The sequence below is a fragment of the Agelaius tricolor genome, unplaced genomic scaffold (assembly GCF_023055355.1).
Source record: "Agelaius tricolor isolate 1412-34295 unplaced genomic scaffold, bAgeTri1.0.p SCAF_3, whole genome shotgun sequence".
NCBI lineage: Eukaryota > Metazoa > Chordata > Aves > Passeriformes > Icteridae > Agelaius > Agelaius tricolor.
In genome coordinates, this window is record NW_027269263.1 from 22,799,733 (window position 1) to 22,815,251 (window position 15,519).

A 15,519-nucleotide genomic window follows, 5' to 3' on the forward strand; every position below is an offset into this window, starting at 1 on the left:
CATCTGCAAAAAAATCACATCTGGTACTTGGGATGCCACAGTCCTGAGGACTGGGGAGCACTTGAAGGCAGCTGTTAGAAGCCAGAGTGGCCGCCTGCTCTTTTTAGAGGCTTCTGGGCCCTGTTTGCCTGCTCAGAGATGCTGAGCTACAGACCCTGTCTGCCACAGGCAGCACTTGGGTGGCTGGGAAAAGAAAGCAGAAAGACTTGCTGAGTTTGTCAGTCAGATAGGATAAAGATTTGTTTGGGGGGCTCTGCCTCTTATCCCTTTTTTAATTTTCTCCCTTCTTTTTTCTTCCTCCCACATAAACCCCCCTGAATGAATTTATTGATCGTCATGGCCTGGTTTTGGAACAAGGTTGGAATGGAAGGAGAGTTGTATGGTGAAGCATGATGAAGATTTCTCCTTATATTGATTAAACAACATGAAGTGATGAGAAAATTGTAACTAAAAACCTGGAGAGAGAAGGAAATGTCTCAGTAGGCCATAAAAGTTCCATGTTCTTTTAAAAGTCAGAGAAAAGAATATACAAAAGGATAACCTCAGCCTTTCTTTCTTCCTTCTGCTTCAGTTGAAAGAGAGCATGTTAACACTAACTAGGAAAAATAAATAAATCAATGAACTCTATTATTTCCAACAAGCATCACCATGTTAATGCTCTAAGATCCTACCCAGTCCCTTTTAGCAATTTTACTGGGGGTCACTGAGAGCATATTAACAACATCCCAGTCATAATGAATAATTTCCTCATTCACTTCTGGGAGCAGTTTCCATAGACTGGAATCAGGGAAGGCTCTTTATAGAGCCTGGGTGTGCACTATAAGCAGGCACCAGTGACCCCTGCCTCTCTATTTACAGTTGTAACACTTCTAAGGTTTTAGCCTTTTTAACCTGTGCTACCCTCGAACTTGGGCCAGGTCATGAAGTTTGAGTCAGTCATGAATTGCAAGTGTGTAGCAACAACTAGTATCAGGATGGAGGCTACTGAAGTCATAGAGAGTAGGCAGATAAATTGTTAATTTTAATATTATAAAAATAGAGTTCCTTTTAAGCTACACTTAGGGACAGTCTCTGTACTTTTCCAGTAGGAGCATTGCCATATGTAAATTCTCACCCCACTCTGCAAGTGGTGACACACACACAAAAGAATAAAAGATAATAAAACCATTTCAACTAAAGGAGACTCAGAGTAATCATTTAGTACCAGTTGTGAAACAGTTACTATTATTTAATACACCATATAATATTGGAACTGCAGGGAAACATTCCAGATGGTGCTGAGGCAGAGGGGGATGAGAAAGAGATGGATGGATCTGAAATTTATGAATGGAAAAAGAAAATATGAAGGTGTTCATACAGTTATATAACATTTACATAGATGCATTTACATGTACTTTCATACCTACATCACTATGCTATGAGTATTTCTTGTATATACCTTGGTTACCTCGTGGGTATTGTTTCAGAAAAATACCATATGAATCTTCTTACAGGGTTCCCACATGCCATACTCAAATACTTGAATTTTAATTTCAGAACAATTTGGCTGGTAACATTTACAGAAGGGTTTTGGACAGGCTGGAGTCCATTGTCAAGGACAGAGGAAAAGATGTGACAGCAAAGAAGCAAAATCAATAGAAATCTCAGTGCTTTATTTGTGAATTTGTAGAAAAGTTGACCTCTCTAAAATACTAAAAGAGTGACAGTCTGTAAGACTTGGCACAACCAGAAATTGAACTAAGGCCAACTGTAATTTCCTGGCTACAAAGTTTTATTGAATCAACTGAATTCTGCTAAGTGTTGGCCTTTGATGTCCCTGTGCACGTTCCTCTTCTGACTCAGTTTTCTTGTCATCAAATACAAACCCCTTGTCTTTAACCAGGCTCAGAGCTGCATGAGCCTATTTCCCACAGGCCTCCCCTTGGCTGAATCTGCCAAGCCTGACAGCTGCTTTCTTTTCCTCAGCTGATGGGGCCCCAAGCAGAAGCCACAAAACGTTCTCTGCACCACTGGTCTCCATGTGTTGGGAAAATAGGGGAGGAGACATCAGAAACAACCAGCCACCAGATTCTCTTTGCCTTTCCAGGTACTCATTGGCATCTTCTCCAGCCTATCCTCAGTCTTAACACAAATAAACCCACCCACGCCCCCCACCCAAAAGAAAAAAAGCAATTAGACTAAATTATTGAATTTCTCAATTTTTAATCCTATCATTGAGTTTATAATCTTAGCACTCCTCTTTTAGTCGCATGATAGAGGGAGAGTTGAGATATCCAGTTAAAATTTCAAGAGTACATCACAGTAAAAGCATATCTGTATATAATACTTAATAAAACTATATATAAACGTTATAAAACCATACATATTTATATATAAACTATGTAAAACTATATATATATACTTAATAAATACCATAATACTTAATAAAAACCTGTTTGAAACTTGATAAGGTCTTTCTTCCAATGCTAACACAGGTTATACCTTCCAGTATGGTTTAAAGTAAAGCTAAACTATTCCAAATAGTTTTTACAGAAAGTATCAAGTTGGGAGTGGGGGGAGAGGGAAAAGGGGCAGGGAAAAATAGGTGCCAGCTGTCTGACCTAGTATATTTTCCATTTGCTGAATTTGAACAGTCATTTGCTTTGTGCAATTTACTTATTCTGTGCAGTTGAATGGGCTTAGGAAGCACCTCACTAGAACAGCATGCAACCCTGCAAAAACAGGAAAGCAGCTTAAGTACTTAAAATTACTGGGATGCTTACATTGGAATTGCAATAACTTTTGAAAACTTCCGAAACGCTGTCTTTTAAGTATAAGGAAGGCAGTGCTTCAACTCTCTTGTGCAATGTAGTGGCTCTTAAAAGAGCCTTTAGGGTGTGGGAGGAATAACTCAGGACCACAGCGAGTGCAGCCGGGGCAGGGAGCTCAGGCTCGCTCTCCGCGGATGCGGCGGGCCAGCTGGATGTCCTTGGGCATGATGGTGACGCGCTTGGCGTGGATGGCGCACAGGTTGGTGTCCTCGAAGAGCCCCACCAGGTAGGCCTCGCTGGCCTCCTGCAGCGCCATGACGGCCGAGCTCTGGAAGCGCAGGTCGGTCTTGAAGTCCTGCGCGATCTCGCGCACCAGCCGCTGGAAAGGCAGCTTGCGGATCAGCAGCTCCGTGGACTTCTGGTAGCGCCGGATCTCGCGCAGCGCCACCGTGCCGGGCCGGTAGCGGTGCGGCTTCTTGACGCCGCCCGTGGCCGGCGCGCTCTTGCGGGCAGCCTTGGTGGCCAGCTGCTTGCGGGGCGCCTTGCCGCCCGTCGACTTCCGCGCCGTCTGCTTCGTGCGCGCCATCGCTGCCGGGACACAACGGGAGCTGTAGGAGCTGAAAGGAAGAAAGTGAATAGACTCAGGGCGCTGCCGCAGCCGCTTTTATAGGCTGCACCGCTCCCTGATTGGCTGGCAGGAATGCGGCGCTCCCATTGGGTGATTTCAATTTCGAAAATCCCGCCGCGAGCGCGCCTGCACCAACGGCCGCCCGCGCTCAAACCCCCCCAACCCCCCCCCCGGGTCTCGGCCCCGCCGCTCCTGTTCCAAGGGTGGGCGGTTCGACTCCCTCAAAAATGAGCCCTTTTCCGATAAATGTTCAAACGGGAAAGGAGAAATCGCAAATTATGCTGATCTTAATGCATAAAAAAATTCATGGGTTTTTTTTTTTTTCTCTAATTCTTTTTTTTTTTTTTTTTTTTTTTTCTTAAATAGGAATCCTACCAGTATTTTTGGGGCTTGGATTTTCGTTACTATGGGGTGCGTGGAGTTGTGTATTGTGAGGGAGTTTTGGTGGGAGAGGTTGGGTTCCACTTTGTGTAACTTTCATCTGGCAGGGTAAATGTTTTGGAGATCAACATGAATTGCAAATGTAAGTTTTCTAATCCAAAGGAGAGTGGTTTCAAATGACCGGATCTTTCAGCATGCAAAGCATCCTTAGGTTGCTGCTGAATCACAATGTGGTGTAAGGTGATTTTCCTTTCTCCTCACTGTATATATGTGCAATATTTCCCTACTCGGGTGCGCTGTCGTTGGAGCCCGATCGCAGAAGAGCTGCTAGGTGAAAGGCAGATACTGACACACCTCTGGCACCCTGAATTAAAAGTGTATTCCTAACCCTAAACACAGCGAAAGCACAAAAAATGAATGGTAATTTCCTACACACGACATTGAGAACAAAGGGGCCCTTTTTTGAACATTGAGAAGGGACTTAGGGAGGTGACACCTCTAATGTTGCATTACAATCGACGTTATTTAAATATAAATAGGTATCCACTTCTACTGTTTACACAATGAGGGGGAAAATCCTCTCAGATGAGATGCCCCCTTAGGTACCCTACAGCCGTCAGCACGAAACAGGGGGCTACGCGTTTAGGTTGCCTTGCTAATTTTTCAGCTTTCTTATCAAGTACATTGCCCTAAATATAGAGCATTTAAATAACTAAGACGGCTTTCTGTCTATTATAGCAGCGAGAATACTCTCTTGACAAGGGGTTAAAAGTAATACGATCTTATAATATACCAATGAGTTAATCTTAAAAATTTGGAAGACTTAAACACACCACTTATAGCAACACAGCTCTTTTTCTGTTAAAGTGTGCGGCTCTTAAAAGAGCCTTTTTGATTTTTTTGGTAGCGGTCGGACAAGAAGGCGAGGCTTTAGCCGCCAAAGCCGTAGAGAGTGCGACCCTGGCGCTTGAGGGCGTAGACCACGTCCATGGCCGTGACCGTCTTCCTCTTGGCGTGCTCCGTATAGGTGACGGCGTCGCGGATCACGTTCTCCAGGAAGACCTTGAGCACGCCGCGCGTCTCCTCGTAGATCAGCCCCGAGATGCGCTTGACGCCGCCGCGCCGAGCCAGGCGGCGGATGGCCGGCTTGGTGATGCCCTGGATGTTGTCGCGCAGCACCTTGCGGTGGCGCTTGGCGCCGCCCTTGCCGAGCCCCTTGCCGCCCTTGCCCCGGCCAGACATGATGAGAGTCCCGCTGCTGCTGACCGACACTGCTGGTGTGGGCCGGCACCGCCCGCGCTGCGGCTTTTATGGGGTTCGGTCCGACCTGGTTGAGGACTGCAGAGGGAGGGGTGGGGTTCCCGCCCCTTTTCCCCGCTGCGTCACCGATGCTGGAGCATCGCTCGCTGTTACCCGTTTAGGGCGCTGTAAAGTCCGGCAAGCAAAGCAAGGAATAAACCTCCTCCAGGAAAAAAATTCCATCGATGTACGTGTTCATACAGTCGGAAAGCTTCCCCCCCTCAGATTTGTATAAACCATTTGCATATGTGCGCGTGTTATATTTTGTAGCACTGGCAGGGGTTGGTGTGAATTACTTCAAATTCTAGTTATTTTCATTATGTCTTTTATTAATACTCTTGGTTAATTTGTATTCAAAGTGCTATAAACTTTGTTTCACGATTTTTAATGACTTCAGATCTCTTACCAACTTTAAATAATTTTTCATAATAATATTAATTTTATTGGTTTCTTTATTTTGATCTTCACTTCCCATTCCTTAAATATTCCAGTTTTACATCAGCAACCTTTTGCCTGTAATCACATATTAACCAGAAGGTGGAATAGAATTTTTAAAATATTATTAATGTTATATTAGTATGTGACTTCTGTTAATTTTGCTCATTTTGAGCTACTGCAGTGGGGTAATTTTTGGGTTTTAACTTTTTGCAAAATGACCTTTACTATAACTATAGACTGAAATTTCTGCCCCTTGATTAGCAAAAAAAAATCACTCTGCTTTTTACTATAGATTAGGCTTTCTGCTTTCTTCCTTCTTTTGTGTGTGTGTGTGTGTGTGTATGTATATCAATATTGGAAACAAAAGATATTCTGTATCATCTTCTGTGAATGTCAGGAGTGGTCTTAGGACATTCCAAATGTCATCATGTAAAAACATCCTGAGCTGGCACAGCTGAAATATTGATCTCAAAATAATGTTGTTCTTCTCTTGTCCTTTTATGTATTAAAGGCAAACATAATTTCTGTGTACTCCTTTGAAGTGTTAAAGTTTAAAAAAATCATTCATTATATGCTACTTTGAATTTAGGTCTATATTAGTCAAAAAATATATTGCCAGACATCATATTTTAAGGATATACATTAATAAAATTCTGGAAGTATGTTTGTACTTTCAAACTAATAGTTTTGAATTTAAGTATTGTTTCGTTTTCCTTATTTTCCACCCACTGGCAGCTGGTGCTTCTTCCCCCCTTCAAAATGTTCTGTGTCACTCTCCAGGGCAGAATGGAAATTCCCCAAGCCCTCTGCGGATGAGGCAGGGTGAACAAATCCTGCTTTGCTCTGTATTCATGCCCTGGTCATCTGCCATGCTGAAAACACTGATCTCATCTGGAGGAAAGAAATAAAATCTTCCCTTGCACCGAAAACCTGAGCACCTTTGATGGAGCAGCATATTCCCAATATTCCCACAGGAGAGGAGAGCTTGGAGGAGAAGGGCAGAACCATCAGGAGCTGGAGGAATAAGGCACTGAAAAGAAAACTGTGCTTATTTCAACATCAGGGAGATGGAGGCGTTACCATGGCTTCAGACAAGAGAGCTGCACCAGTGGGTCATCAGATTTCCTCAGAGGATCAGCAAAAACTGACTTCTTCCTGAGCAAGCCAGATGAAAATGAGGGGTGGGGAGGATGGGCCATGTACACGTGAACCAGCTCAATATAACTTGTGAAAACTGGAGAATAAATGGAAAAGTTTGGAGATAGTAACAGGCTAGAGATTATTTCAAGCAACCTATTCCCTCCCAGGGACTGGGCAGGGGCAGCAGCATTGATATTGAGCACATAAACACCAGTAATGAGAATTTTGTTTCTATAGTGATTCAACTGTCTGTTGCAAATGCTTTATTATGCTTGGCTGAAATTTCAGTACAGTATCCTTCTGCTAATTAAAACCACAATCTAACATCAAATATGCTCATTAGGAAAATTTGAAATTAAACATTAAACCCTCCTCATGTAATATCTGAAAGAACCTGGATGGAGAGTACTCAACTCCCACAGCACGGAAATGGGATCAGCTGGGACCTGCCTCCAGCTAGGACTGTAAACTGCACAAGATCTGATTTCTTTGGCAGGCCTTGAGCTGCTAAATCCATCCCAGTGGTCTTTGTTCCCTGTCCCCCCATGCCCACACACCACACCTTCAGTTCAGCACCTAGGCCATGCTAGGAAGCTGTGCTTACTGAAATAGAGCAGCACACCATTTTGGTAAGAAATGTTTTAAGCACAGAAAGCTCTGGTTTTGGAACTGAGGCACAAAAATCAATATTTGCATGTGTGGATTTACCATTTGGACGGAATCTTCTGGCAGTAGCATAAGTGCAGAAATGCTTTATGCTCTCCAAGGAAAATTAGTAAATACCACAAATTTTGTTTAATGACTGGTGCACTGATAACTAATTTAGTATTTTCCCTGCCTTTCCCTGCTAATTCAGAGAGTTAGAGGTGGAGAGACCCATTCTCATCTTTTGATTTAACCACTGCAGCTGGTCAGAGATAAGAGTTTGGGCTGTTGCCCTGGCTTGGGCTGTTTCCAGCTTCCTTCTTGCTGCCAAGTTTGGAAAATACACAGGGACTGATAAATCAAGAAAAGACCTCTGTCATGGTCCATCATCTTAGGCTGCCCTTTGAGGATGCAGTTTGCCACTCACACAGAGTGGCTTACACATCAGATGATCCATGGAGAGGCAAAATTTTCCAAAAATTGTCTTGTGGGCATGTTGTCCAAGTCACTGCTGGGAGGAAGGCTCGCCTGGCCTCATCCCCATCACTCCATGCACAAGCTGAAGTCTTGCAGGCTTGCTGCACAGCTGGGACAGCTGGTATAGCTGAATAGATCCAGGAAAAAAAGGCTGGAGGAACTCCTAGATCAGGTTTGGGGTGTTGGGAAGTTAATGAAATAACCAAGTTCTTCGCATGAAGCTTTTATAGGATATGGGAGAAAAGGGACAGGGTTAATAACCTGTAAGGGGGGCAAGGGCAACCATGTTGAGCAAATTCTGGCCATGGCTGCAGCATTTCTGGCTTCTCTGAGGAAAACACAAAAGAGTGCTCTAACAAACAAGTGTTCCAGGGTGGCCTGTGGAGCTCTGAGCTCAGCAGCACTCCATGCAAATCTGCTCCTGCATTCTGGTAGAGACACAGTAAACAGCAAACCAGCTACTCAGCACCCCCAGCCTGCATGGATGCTCAGGAGCTTTGCTTCTCTCAAATCCTTTCTCCTCTTTCTAAACTGGCATTTGATTGAAGCAGCACAGATCTCATGACACACTGTCCCTTGTTTAAGCTAGAAAGAGGAATCCAGGAAGAATTGTGAGCCCCACATTTTTTGCACAGCTGAGGCTGAGGAGCTCCTCTGGTTGCCTGGGCTCGTGCAGGGCTGGGCTGGGCACCAGGTTTTCAGCTGAACTCTGCCAACCCTTACAGGGCTGCAAGTACTTAAAAGCAGCCGAAGCGCTGCCTTGTCCAAATGGTCTCTCTGGGGCATAATTTTCCAAGTGCAAACCTAGTGTGAGCATCCTTGTAGGAATTTATTGAATATTGTCTTGGGCTATGTGTTTCTGGAGGAAGCCAGCTCTGAAAAATGGCTATCTGCCTTTTGTTAGGGACTCCAGACACTGCTGCTGTGCTCTGTCCTTGTTACAGCAATACTTGGTTGGAAAACAGAAAAATTCCAGTTGGAAACCCCACGCACTTACAGGGATTTATTCATGGTCATGCTCTGGACCATGGCAGTACCAGTTGTTGGTTTCTCTGGGGCTGGACTGAAGGCACTTGAGACAGCAGTTCATGTTTGGACTCGGGTTTTTATTATTTTTTTATCAGTAAAACAGTCTCACTACTGTGAGTTTGGCAGCTTTTCATTAAAAGGCACAAAATGGCTAACAATCTCTTGTTACAAGGTCTATTAAAACTAAACTATCCAACTGAGAACTGACACCTAGATTATTTTCCCTTTTAACCCAATAACTGATCCCAAAGAGCCCCCAGTGGGGGCTTTTCTGCCCAATCACAAAATGCCACCCAAACCCATCAAGAAGAAGGAAGAAGAAGCATGAAGGAGAAACCCAGGACAACACCCTGTGCCCTCCATCTTGCTTCCATCCACAACATACTAAAAATCCCAAAACCTAAATTTCTCACCAAGTGATACACCTACACTGCTCTCTATAATCTCTTTCACACTTCTGTGGATTCTAGGCTATCTTGAACTCTAGGAAACTTTCTCCATGAATGAGGGTCAAGGTCAGTGCTCCTCTGGGGGTCAGGGCACCCCAGAGGAGAAAGAGAAAAATTCCCAGTGCCCTGGGTTTCCACACAGGACAAAGCAGCTTGTCCTGGAGGATACAGCAGTTAAAGAATCCACCACATTGTCCAGGTCCTGCCCAGGTCAGACCAGCCATCACCTGGATATGCTGAGGCAATGGCCTCCAAGTGCCTTCATGTGCTCAACTTGGCCCTTCTCTTCAACAAACCGCACAAGATTTCTGTCAGCCCATACCTCAGGTTTATTAACATCTCTTTTGTCTGAAAATATTGCTTTTGGCCCTGTCTAGCCTTCTTCACTTTGTGCTATCCACACTAGCCCAGTGTACTTTCTGCTCAGCACCCAGGTTGCTCCAGAAAACACTAAATAATACCAACCCTGGAGCATTGTTTTCATTACCAGTTGTCTGCAGACACTAAGTTATTGACTACAGCCCCTTGGCCCTGTGCTACAGACAATTTTCAAATATCTAAGAGCCTGCTGATCCTGCCTGTAGTCCCTCTGAACCCAAACAAGAACACCTGGGAGATGGTTCCAAACATATCATGAAATGTCAAGTATATTGCATACAACATTCCTCCTTTGTCCACACAGATGCTCTTTAATCAACAGTTCTGTGATAATTACCCATACCTAGACACGAGCAGTTTTTGTTGCACTCTATCTACTATCAAGTCAACAGAACCCGTTTTATTTCTGAGACTTTGTCACTCTGCTTCTTGGAGACTGCTGGCATTCCCTGCTACATTCTCTACTCCATATTAGAAACCATACTGCTAACTTGTTGCAAAGAACATCAGTTCCTTTACTTTCAACAATGTATATTAAAGAAAAATCACTTCCTTTCTCATCATGTTTTAAGAAGAAACTTTAGTTTTTCGGCATTTTCCTTCAGTCAGGGTACGTCAATAACACTTGTCTTTTCATCAGGGGAGAATTTTTGGACATCTGACATTTGCTATTTCTCCCTTCTGTGTACTGACCTATTGTTCACTTCTCGTTGCCTGAAATTTGGAACTAAAAACTAGGCCTAAAACTCCAAATAGGAGTATACCATTCCTGTCTACAGATGAAGATCTTCTTCACCTGTCCCAGGGAAGCAGTCAATGTGATCCTTTTCTACCAACATACTGCTCTTGATTCATTATCAGCACAGAACTACAATCTGAAGATCCAGATTTACTGAGGTGTCTGTCAGCTCCTGCTGACAGGAGCAGTTCTGCAATATTTCCTGGTATTTGTAAAGCTGATACAGTTTATTCCAGATGAAGAATCTAACATATCTTTGAAGGCAGTGTCTCTTATCCAGCATTTTTCAATACATAAAATGTCCTCAACCATTTTAATTATTTTTCCTAGTTGATACTCACAGTATTTATATACAAGCTCTGCAGACTTTAATTCAAATCATAAATAAAATTATACTAGAACAAGGACTGATCCCTGCAGTCCTAGGCTGTTTGAGACTACAGTTTAATTTCATAGTTGACAAACATAAACATTTAAATATAAATTTCTGCCCTGGAACTGTTGCTGTTTCCTGGTTATTAATTTCATTTCTCATACTTTTCTAAAATGAAACAAAATGAAACAGAGAAAAAAATCTGTAGTGCATCAGCAAGTTCTAGAGAAACATTGCACCTTGTACTGATACTCTTCCTAAAGTAAATTTTGGAAAAAGCCTACTAAACATGGTTTTCATTTCTTCCTTTATATCTGTTTTGAGTACTGTAAATTCTAATTTTTATTCATATAAAATGAATAAAAATTAGAAACTGCTTGACCTTGTAATTGCTACAACTCAACACCAATGAGTTATCCCTTCCTTGGTGTGTGCGGAGTCTGTAACCTGAGAAATGCATTAATCTGTAACCCAAAATGACTGATTTGTGCTTAGGTTTTGGCCATACTCTTCAGATTCCTAAAGAGTAAGAGAGGCTGCACAGTCTGGGTGCATAGCTGGGCCAGCAGCATATTGTCCCAGGAAAACTTTCAGCATCCTCTTTCCCTCCCCTCAGAAATAATGGCTGGAATTACCTTTGATATTTTAGAAAATGGCATCTGACAACGAGCACGTCCTGGGCCTCACTGAAGGGCTAGGACAGAGCTATTCTATATGGATGGTGCACTTTCAATTTGCACTTCTGACTGAATCAGGATTCACAATATCCATCACAAAAAAGTTTAAAATTTACTCTGTTGTGGACCCCTGGGAGGATAGACAGCATGTCACACAGTTTCAAATACCACATTCCAGTTCTTTCCAGGCACTCTGTAAAAGTTACAGGTGGGGTTGCATTTCCATATTTTTGCATGTAGACCCCAATATTTCTTCATCTTTCTGCACTTACCTTCTTCTTCTTTTTCTTCAGCTGAAATCCATACAATATTAGTTGGTCTGTGGAGCAGGGTAACACAGAATCCTGCTCGTTACTGAGGTTCCTAAGCTTAACAACAATGTTACCACTAAGAGCAATAATTCTCAGTCCCATGGATGGATGAAGTAAAATTTGGTTAGAAGAGGATCTCTAAACCAAAGGCTTTCAGAAGCTTTCAGGAGGAATATTTTGCTGCTTTAAGCTCTCATTATATGGGGGAAAAGAGAAGATTCAGGAGGTCATTCATTAAAATGCACAGCCCTTTTTTGCTGACTGGCAAACATTTAGCAGAAGAGTCACTTCTTTGATCAGTCAGTCACCTTTTGATCACTCCAGACTGAAGGAATTTAAGTTTTGCTGGGACTCTAACTGGCCTTAACAAATCCTTCAGTCACATACAGTGTGAGCACCAAGTCAAATCAGAGTTGCCCAAACTCATCTTGACAAACCTTGAAACTAAGGACTGTGTGAGAGGTTGAAGTGGTTTTTGGAAAAAGCCTATTAAACATGGTTTTCATTTCTTCCTTTGTATCTGTTTTGAGTACTGTAAATTCTAATTTTTGAATTGAACTACCAAAATTTAAAATGCTGTGGGAGTGTCATTCAGGGTTAATCTATACTTGGCCTTCACAAATCAACATGGAGAAGGACAATGTGGAAAATGGTACTGAGGGAAATAATTGTTTCCCTCTGCTCAGCTGTGTCCAGCTCTGGCCTTCCCAGCTCAATAGAAACAAGAACAGAACTGGAGTGGGACCAGTGAAGGGCCACAAAGGGATCAAGGCACTGGAGCATCTCTCAGGTGAGGAGTGCCTTACCAATGTGTTCAGATATCCTGTGGGGGGAACAGAGGACAAAAGTCCAGTCTTCTTAGTGCTGCCCAGGAAAGGAGGCAATGGCCACAAACTGAAACACAGGAAATTCTATTTAAATGCAAGAAATAATTTTTTGGAGCATGCTCCCCATAGAGGATTTAGTGTCCCCCTGTTCTAGCTGATCCTTCTTTGAGTGTGGCCAGGCCCTACTGCATCAGGTGTTAGATTAAAAGATGAGATACTTTTTTTAGGAGATGTGATTGTCCTAACACTGAAATAGCCATCCATATATTTTTGTTAGTTTGGGTGAAATATAACTAAAAGGATGTAGGCTTCTTTACTATGGAAAACCTCTGACAACTTGAATCTTAATCTTCCCTACATATAAACTTGGCAGTTGCTGAATCAGTATTGTCAATATATTTTCAGCATGGCAGAAACCTGACTAATGTCTTTTGATCTTGTTATGGTGTTTTTATTAATAATATTGGGAGTGATTACTTGAGCAACTGCAAAATTACTATTTATAAAGAAGACATCATGCTTCAGTTAAAAGTTGTCAATTTCTCTGTATCTTCACTGTCCTAACTATAGTAATTGTAATTAAGTGAGTGTAGGCTTTCAGCTAAATTTGTCTAATCAGCTTATCTGGATTGCTCTCCTCCTGCAGTCTGAATGTCTTATTTGCCTTTATTTGTCTAATGTTTTTCTTCCCTGAGAAGCTTCTCTCTTGAAAAGAAGTTTTTTGTCTACTATACAGTCTCGGGAATTCTTACAATATATATGAATTATTTTTGTTTTGAAGATCCCTGCATTAGAAAATACTTTGTCATTTTGTAGGTTCCTCTGTAACCTGCACTAGCACCTACACAGCTGAGCAAGAAAATCCAGGTATGAGTGTGATGGTGCAAGGGAGTGAGGTCATGTTTTGGGTGCACGTTTAAAGAGGGAAAAAAATCTGTTTGATTTCCTCGGTAAGAGACAAACAGAGACAACAATTGTACAGGGTGCTTGGAAAGGAAACCAGGGAGAATACTGAAAAATGTTTGCTGTTTAATTAATTAAAATGTTGCTGTGACTTATTAATTATTAAATGAGTCACATTTAAATATCATGTCTTCACATGGAAGCTGCAAACAATTTTTATTACCAGCTCACTCTCAAAACTTTTTTTTATTTTCAAGTATTTTGTTCGACACAAAGAAAATTTCTCTGTCTGGTTAAAAAACTGTTCCCTAATCTACCACTGATTTGATAAATTATGTGCTGAGATGCTTGCTTTGCTTTGTGTTTTTTCTCTTATCAGAAAAACACCCCAGGCAATGTCAATGCTATTTGTAAAGATCAGTCTCAAAAATATGAGAATTTTCATTGTGGTTCAGTGTTGCATTTAACAGCTATTTCCAGCAGTGCAAACCTGAAAATTGCTCAAATCAATTGACAAGTTTTTTTAATCCAATTAAGTAGAAAATGTCGTTGCTTGGCCAGAGTGCAGGAATAACCCCTAAAAAAAAAGCTTCCCCTTCTCACACCACCTCTCATTTCTAAATCCCCTCTCTAAATCCCCTCTCTTTATTAACACACACACACACAAAAAAAAAAAAAAAAAAGAGAGAGAGAGAGAGAAAAAAGAGAAAACGAAATCGCCTTCCCCAGCAATGGATGGTGAGACCAGGAACATTTTGTCTTCTCAGAAGTAGGCCAGGGATAATTCTCTGCAGATAAGAGCCAGTGTGATGGTTAAGGAGAAGATACAATAAAGGATGCTGACACACAATGCCGGAGGCCAGCTGCCAAGACTTCCAATGTCTCAGGCTACTAGGAAAAAGCAAAGGACTTCAGAAGTGCAACTCCAAATAGGGAGCAGGGAACACGAGGGATTTACAGGGATGCACCCAGAACCAAAAGTGAGAGAAGTCCTACATTCTACCCTTGAAATACCTTACATGACAACCTTTACAATCCTTTTCATATGCTTTCCTTACAAAAACAAAACAGAAGGAACTGAACAAAGAAACCCCTAAACCACCCAGAAACGTTCCTGTGCCTTTAAAATTCATCACCGAGTAGATAAATTTTAAAGAGTAGATAAATTTATCAGAGCAATCCTTACCTGGTGCAGATGGAATTCTAATGCCTGCGCTGCTCAGCGAGGAAGATCTAAGATCTCCCACCACTTTCTATCTTGTCTTTATCTCTAACCTCCGGTCTGTTTATGGAGCAAGGGAAGGAAACTTCTCCTCTCCTGGTGGGCTGGGAACAGGTTTACCAAAAGCAAGCCTGAATCTCAAAGGTGAGAATGTGAGGGAGGTGCAAGGAGGATGCACCCCTGGGGCTGCAGCTGCATTCTTGTAGGAGCAGCTATTGTCAACTCCCTGTCCCTCCCAGGTTCCTGAGCAGTTTCAAGTGTAATAAAGCAGTCAGGGAGCTCTAACACCCAGCTGTCAAAGCTGCAGGGATTAAAGCACATTAATCGTCCTGCAGCCTTTATTCTCTGAAGAATGTACATCACGTTCAACAGGCCCGGAGAGATGACAACACTCCCCGCTCCCTTTGTATCACTTACAGTCAGATTCTGCTCTATCTTTGCTCATCTAGACTGGAAAATATGCACAATGCCCTCATCCTACCTAACCAAACGCTTTTTTACCTCTCAAACATGTTCATACTGCTCACACGACTTGCCACACTGGACTTTCAAAATCTATGGCTCCTGTGGACTCAGTCTGGTTGTTGATGTGGGACCAATGTCACGTTCACGAGAGGCATAGCAGATCTCAGAGCCCACCTCAAAATCCCTTTCAGTCTCTGCAAACTTGTACTGACAAGCTTAATTTTTGACAATGTCCACTTAGCATTCCCCTCCTTCAGAGTATTTATTACCTCACCTGCATGCAAGCACAACAAAATAAAAATAGAAATAAAAGAGAATATGGAAGTGCCACAGTTTATTGTTTTGACTTGTAATTTTTATGTATCTACTGTATCATTATCCTTTTAAT

General features: G+C 42.4%; 2 protein-coding genes across 2 annotated transcripts; both read right to left on the reverse strand.

Annotated features, from left to right (window-relative positions):
- Positions 1 to 2,182: 2,182 nt before the first annotated feature.
- LOC139588681 (histone H3) lies at positions 2,183 to 3,336 on the reverse strand. Its single transcript, XM_071424293.1, has one exon. It carries the CDS (start codon positions 3,334 to 3,336, stop codon positions 2,926 to 2,928), a length of 411 nt encoding a protein of 136 aa, XP_071280394.1. The 3' UTR covers positions 2,183 to 2,925.
- Positions 3,337 to 4,654: 1,318 nt separating this feature from the next.
- LOC139588682 (histone H4) lies at positions 4,655 to 5,026 on the reverse strand. Its single transcript, XM_071424294.1, has one exon. It carries the CDS (start codon positions 4,999 to 5,001, stop codon positions 4,690 to 4,692), a length of 312 nt encoding a protein of 103 aa, XP_071280395.1. The 5' UTR covers positions 5,002 to 5,026; the 3' UTR covers positions 4,655 to 4,689.
- Positions 5,027 to 15,519: the final 10,493 nt, after the last annotated feature.

Bases quoted from the DNA above. Each gene is read 5' to 3' on its own strand.
- LOC139588682 (XM_071424294.1), bottom strand. From the start codon at position 5,001: ATGTCTGGCCGGGGCAAGGGCGGCAAGGGGCTCGGCAAGGGCGGCGCC.
- LOC139588681 (XM_071424293.1), bottom strand. From the start codon at position 3,336: ATGGCGCGCACGAAGCAGACGGCGCGGAAGTCGACGGGCGGCAAGGCG.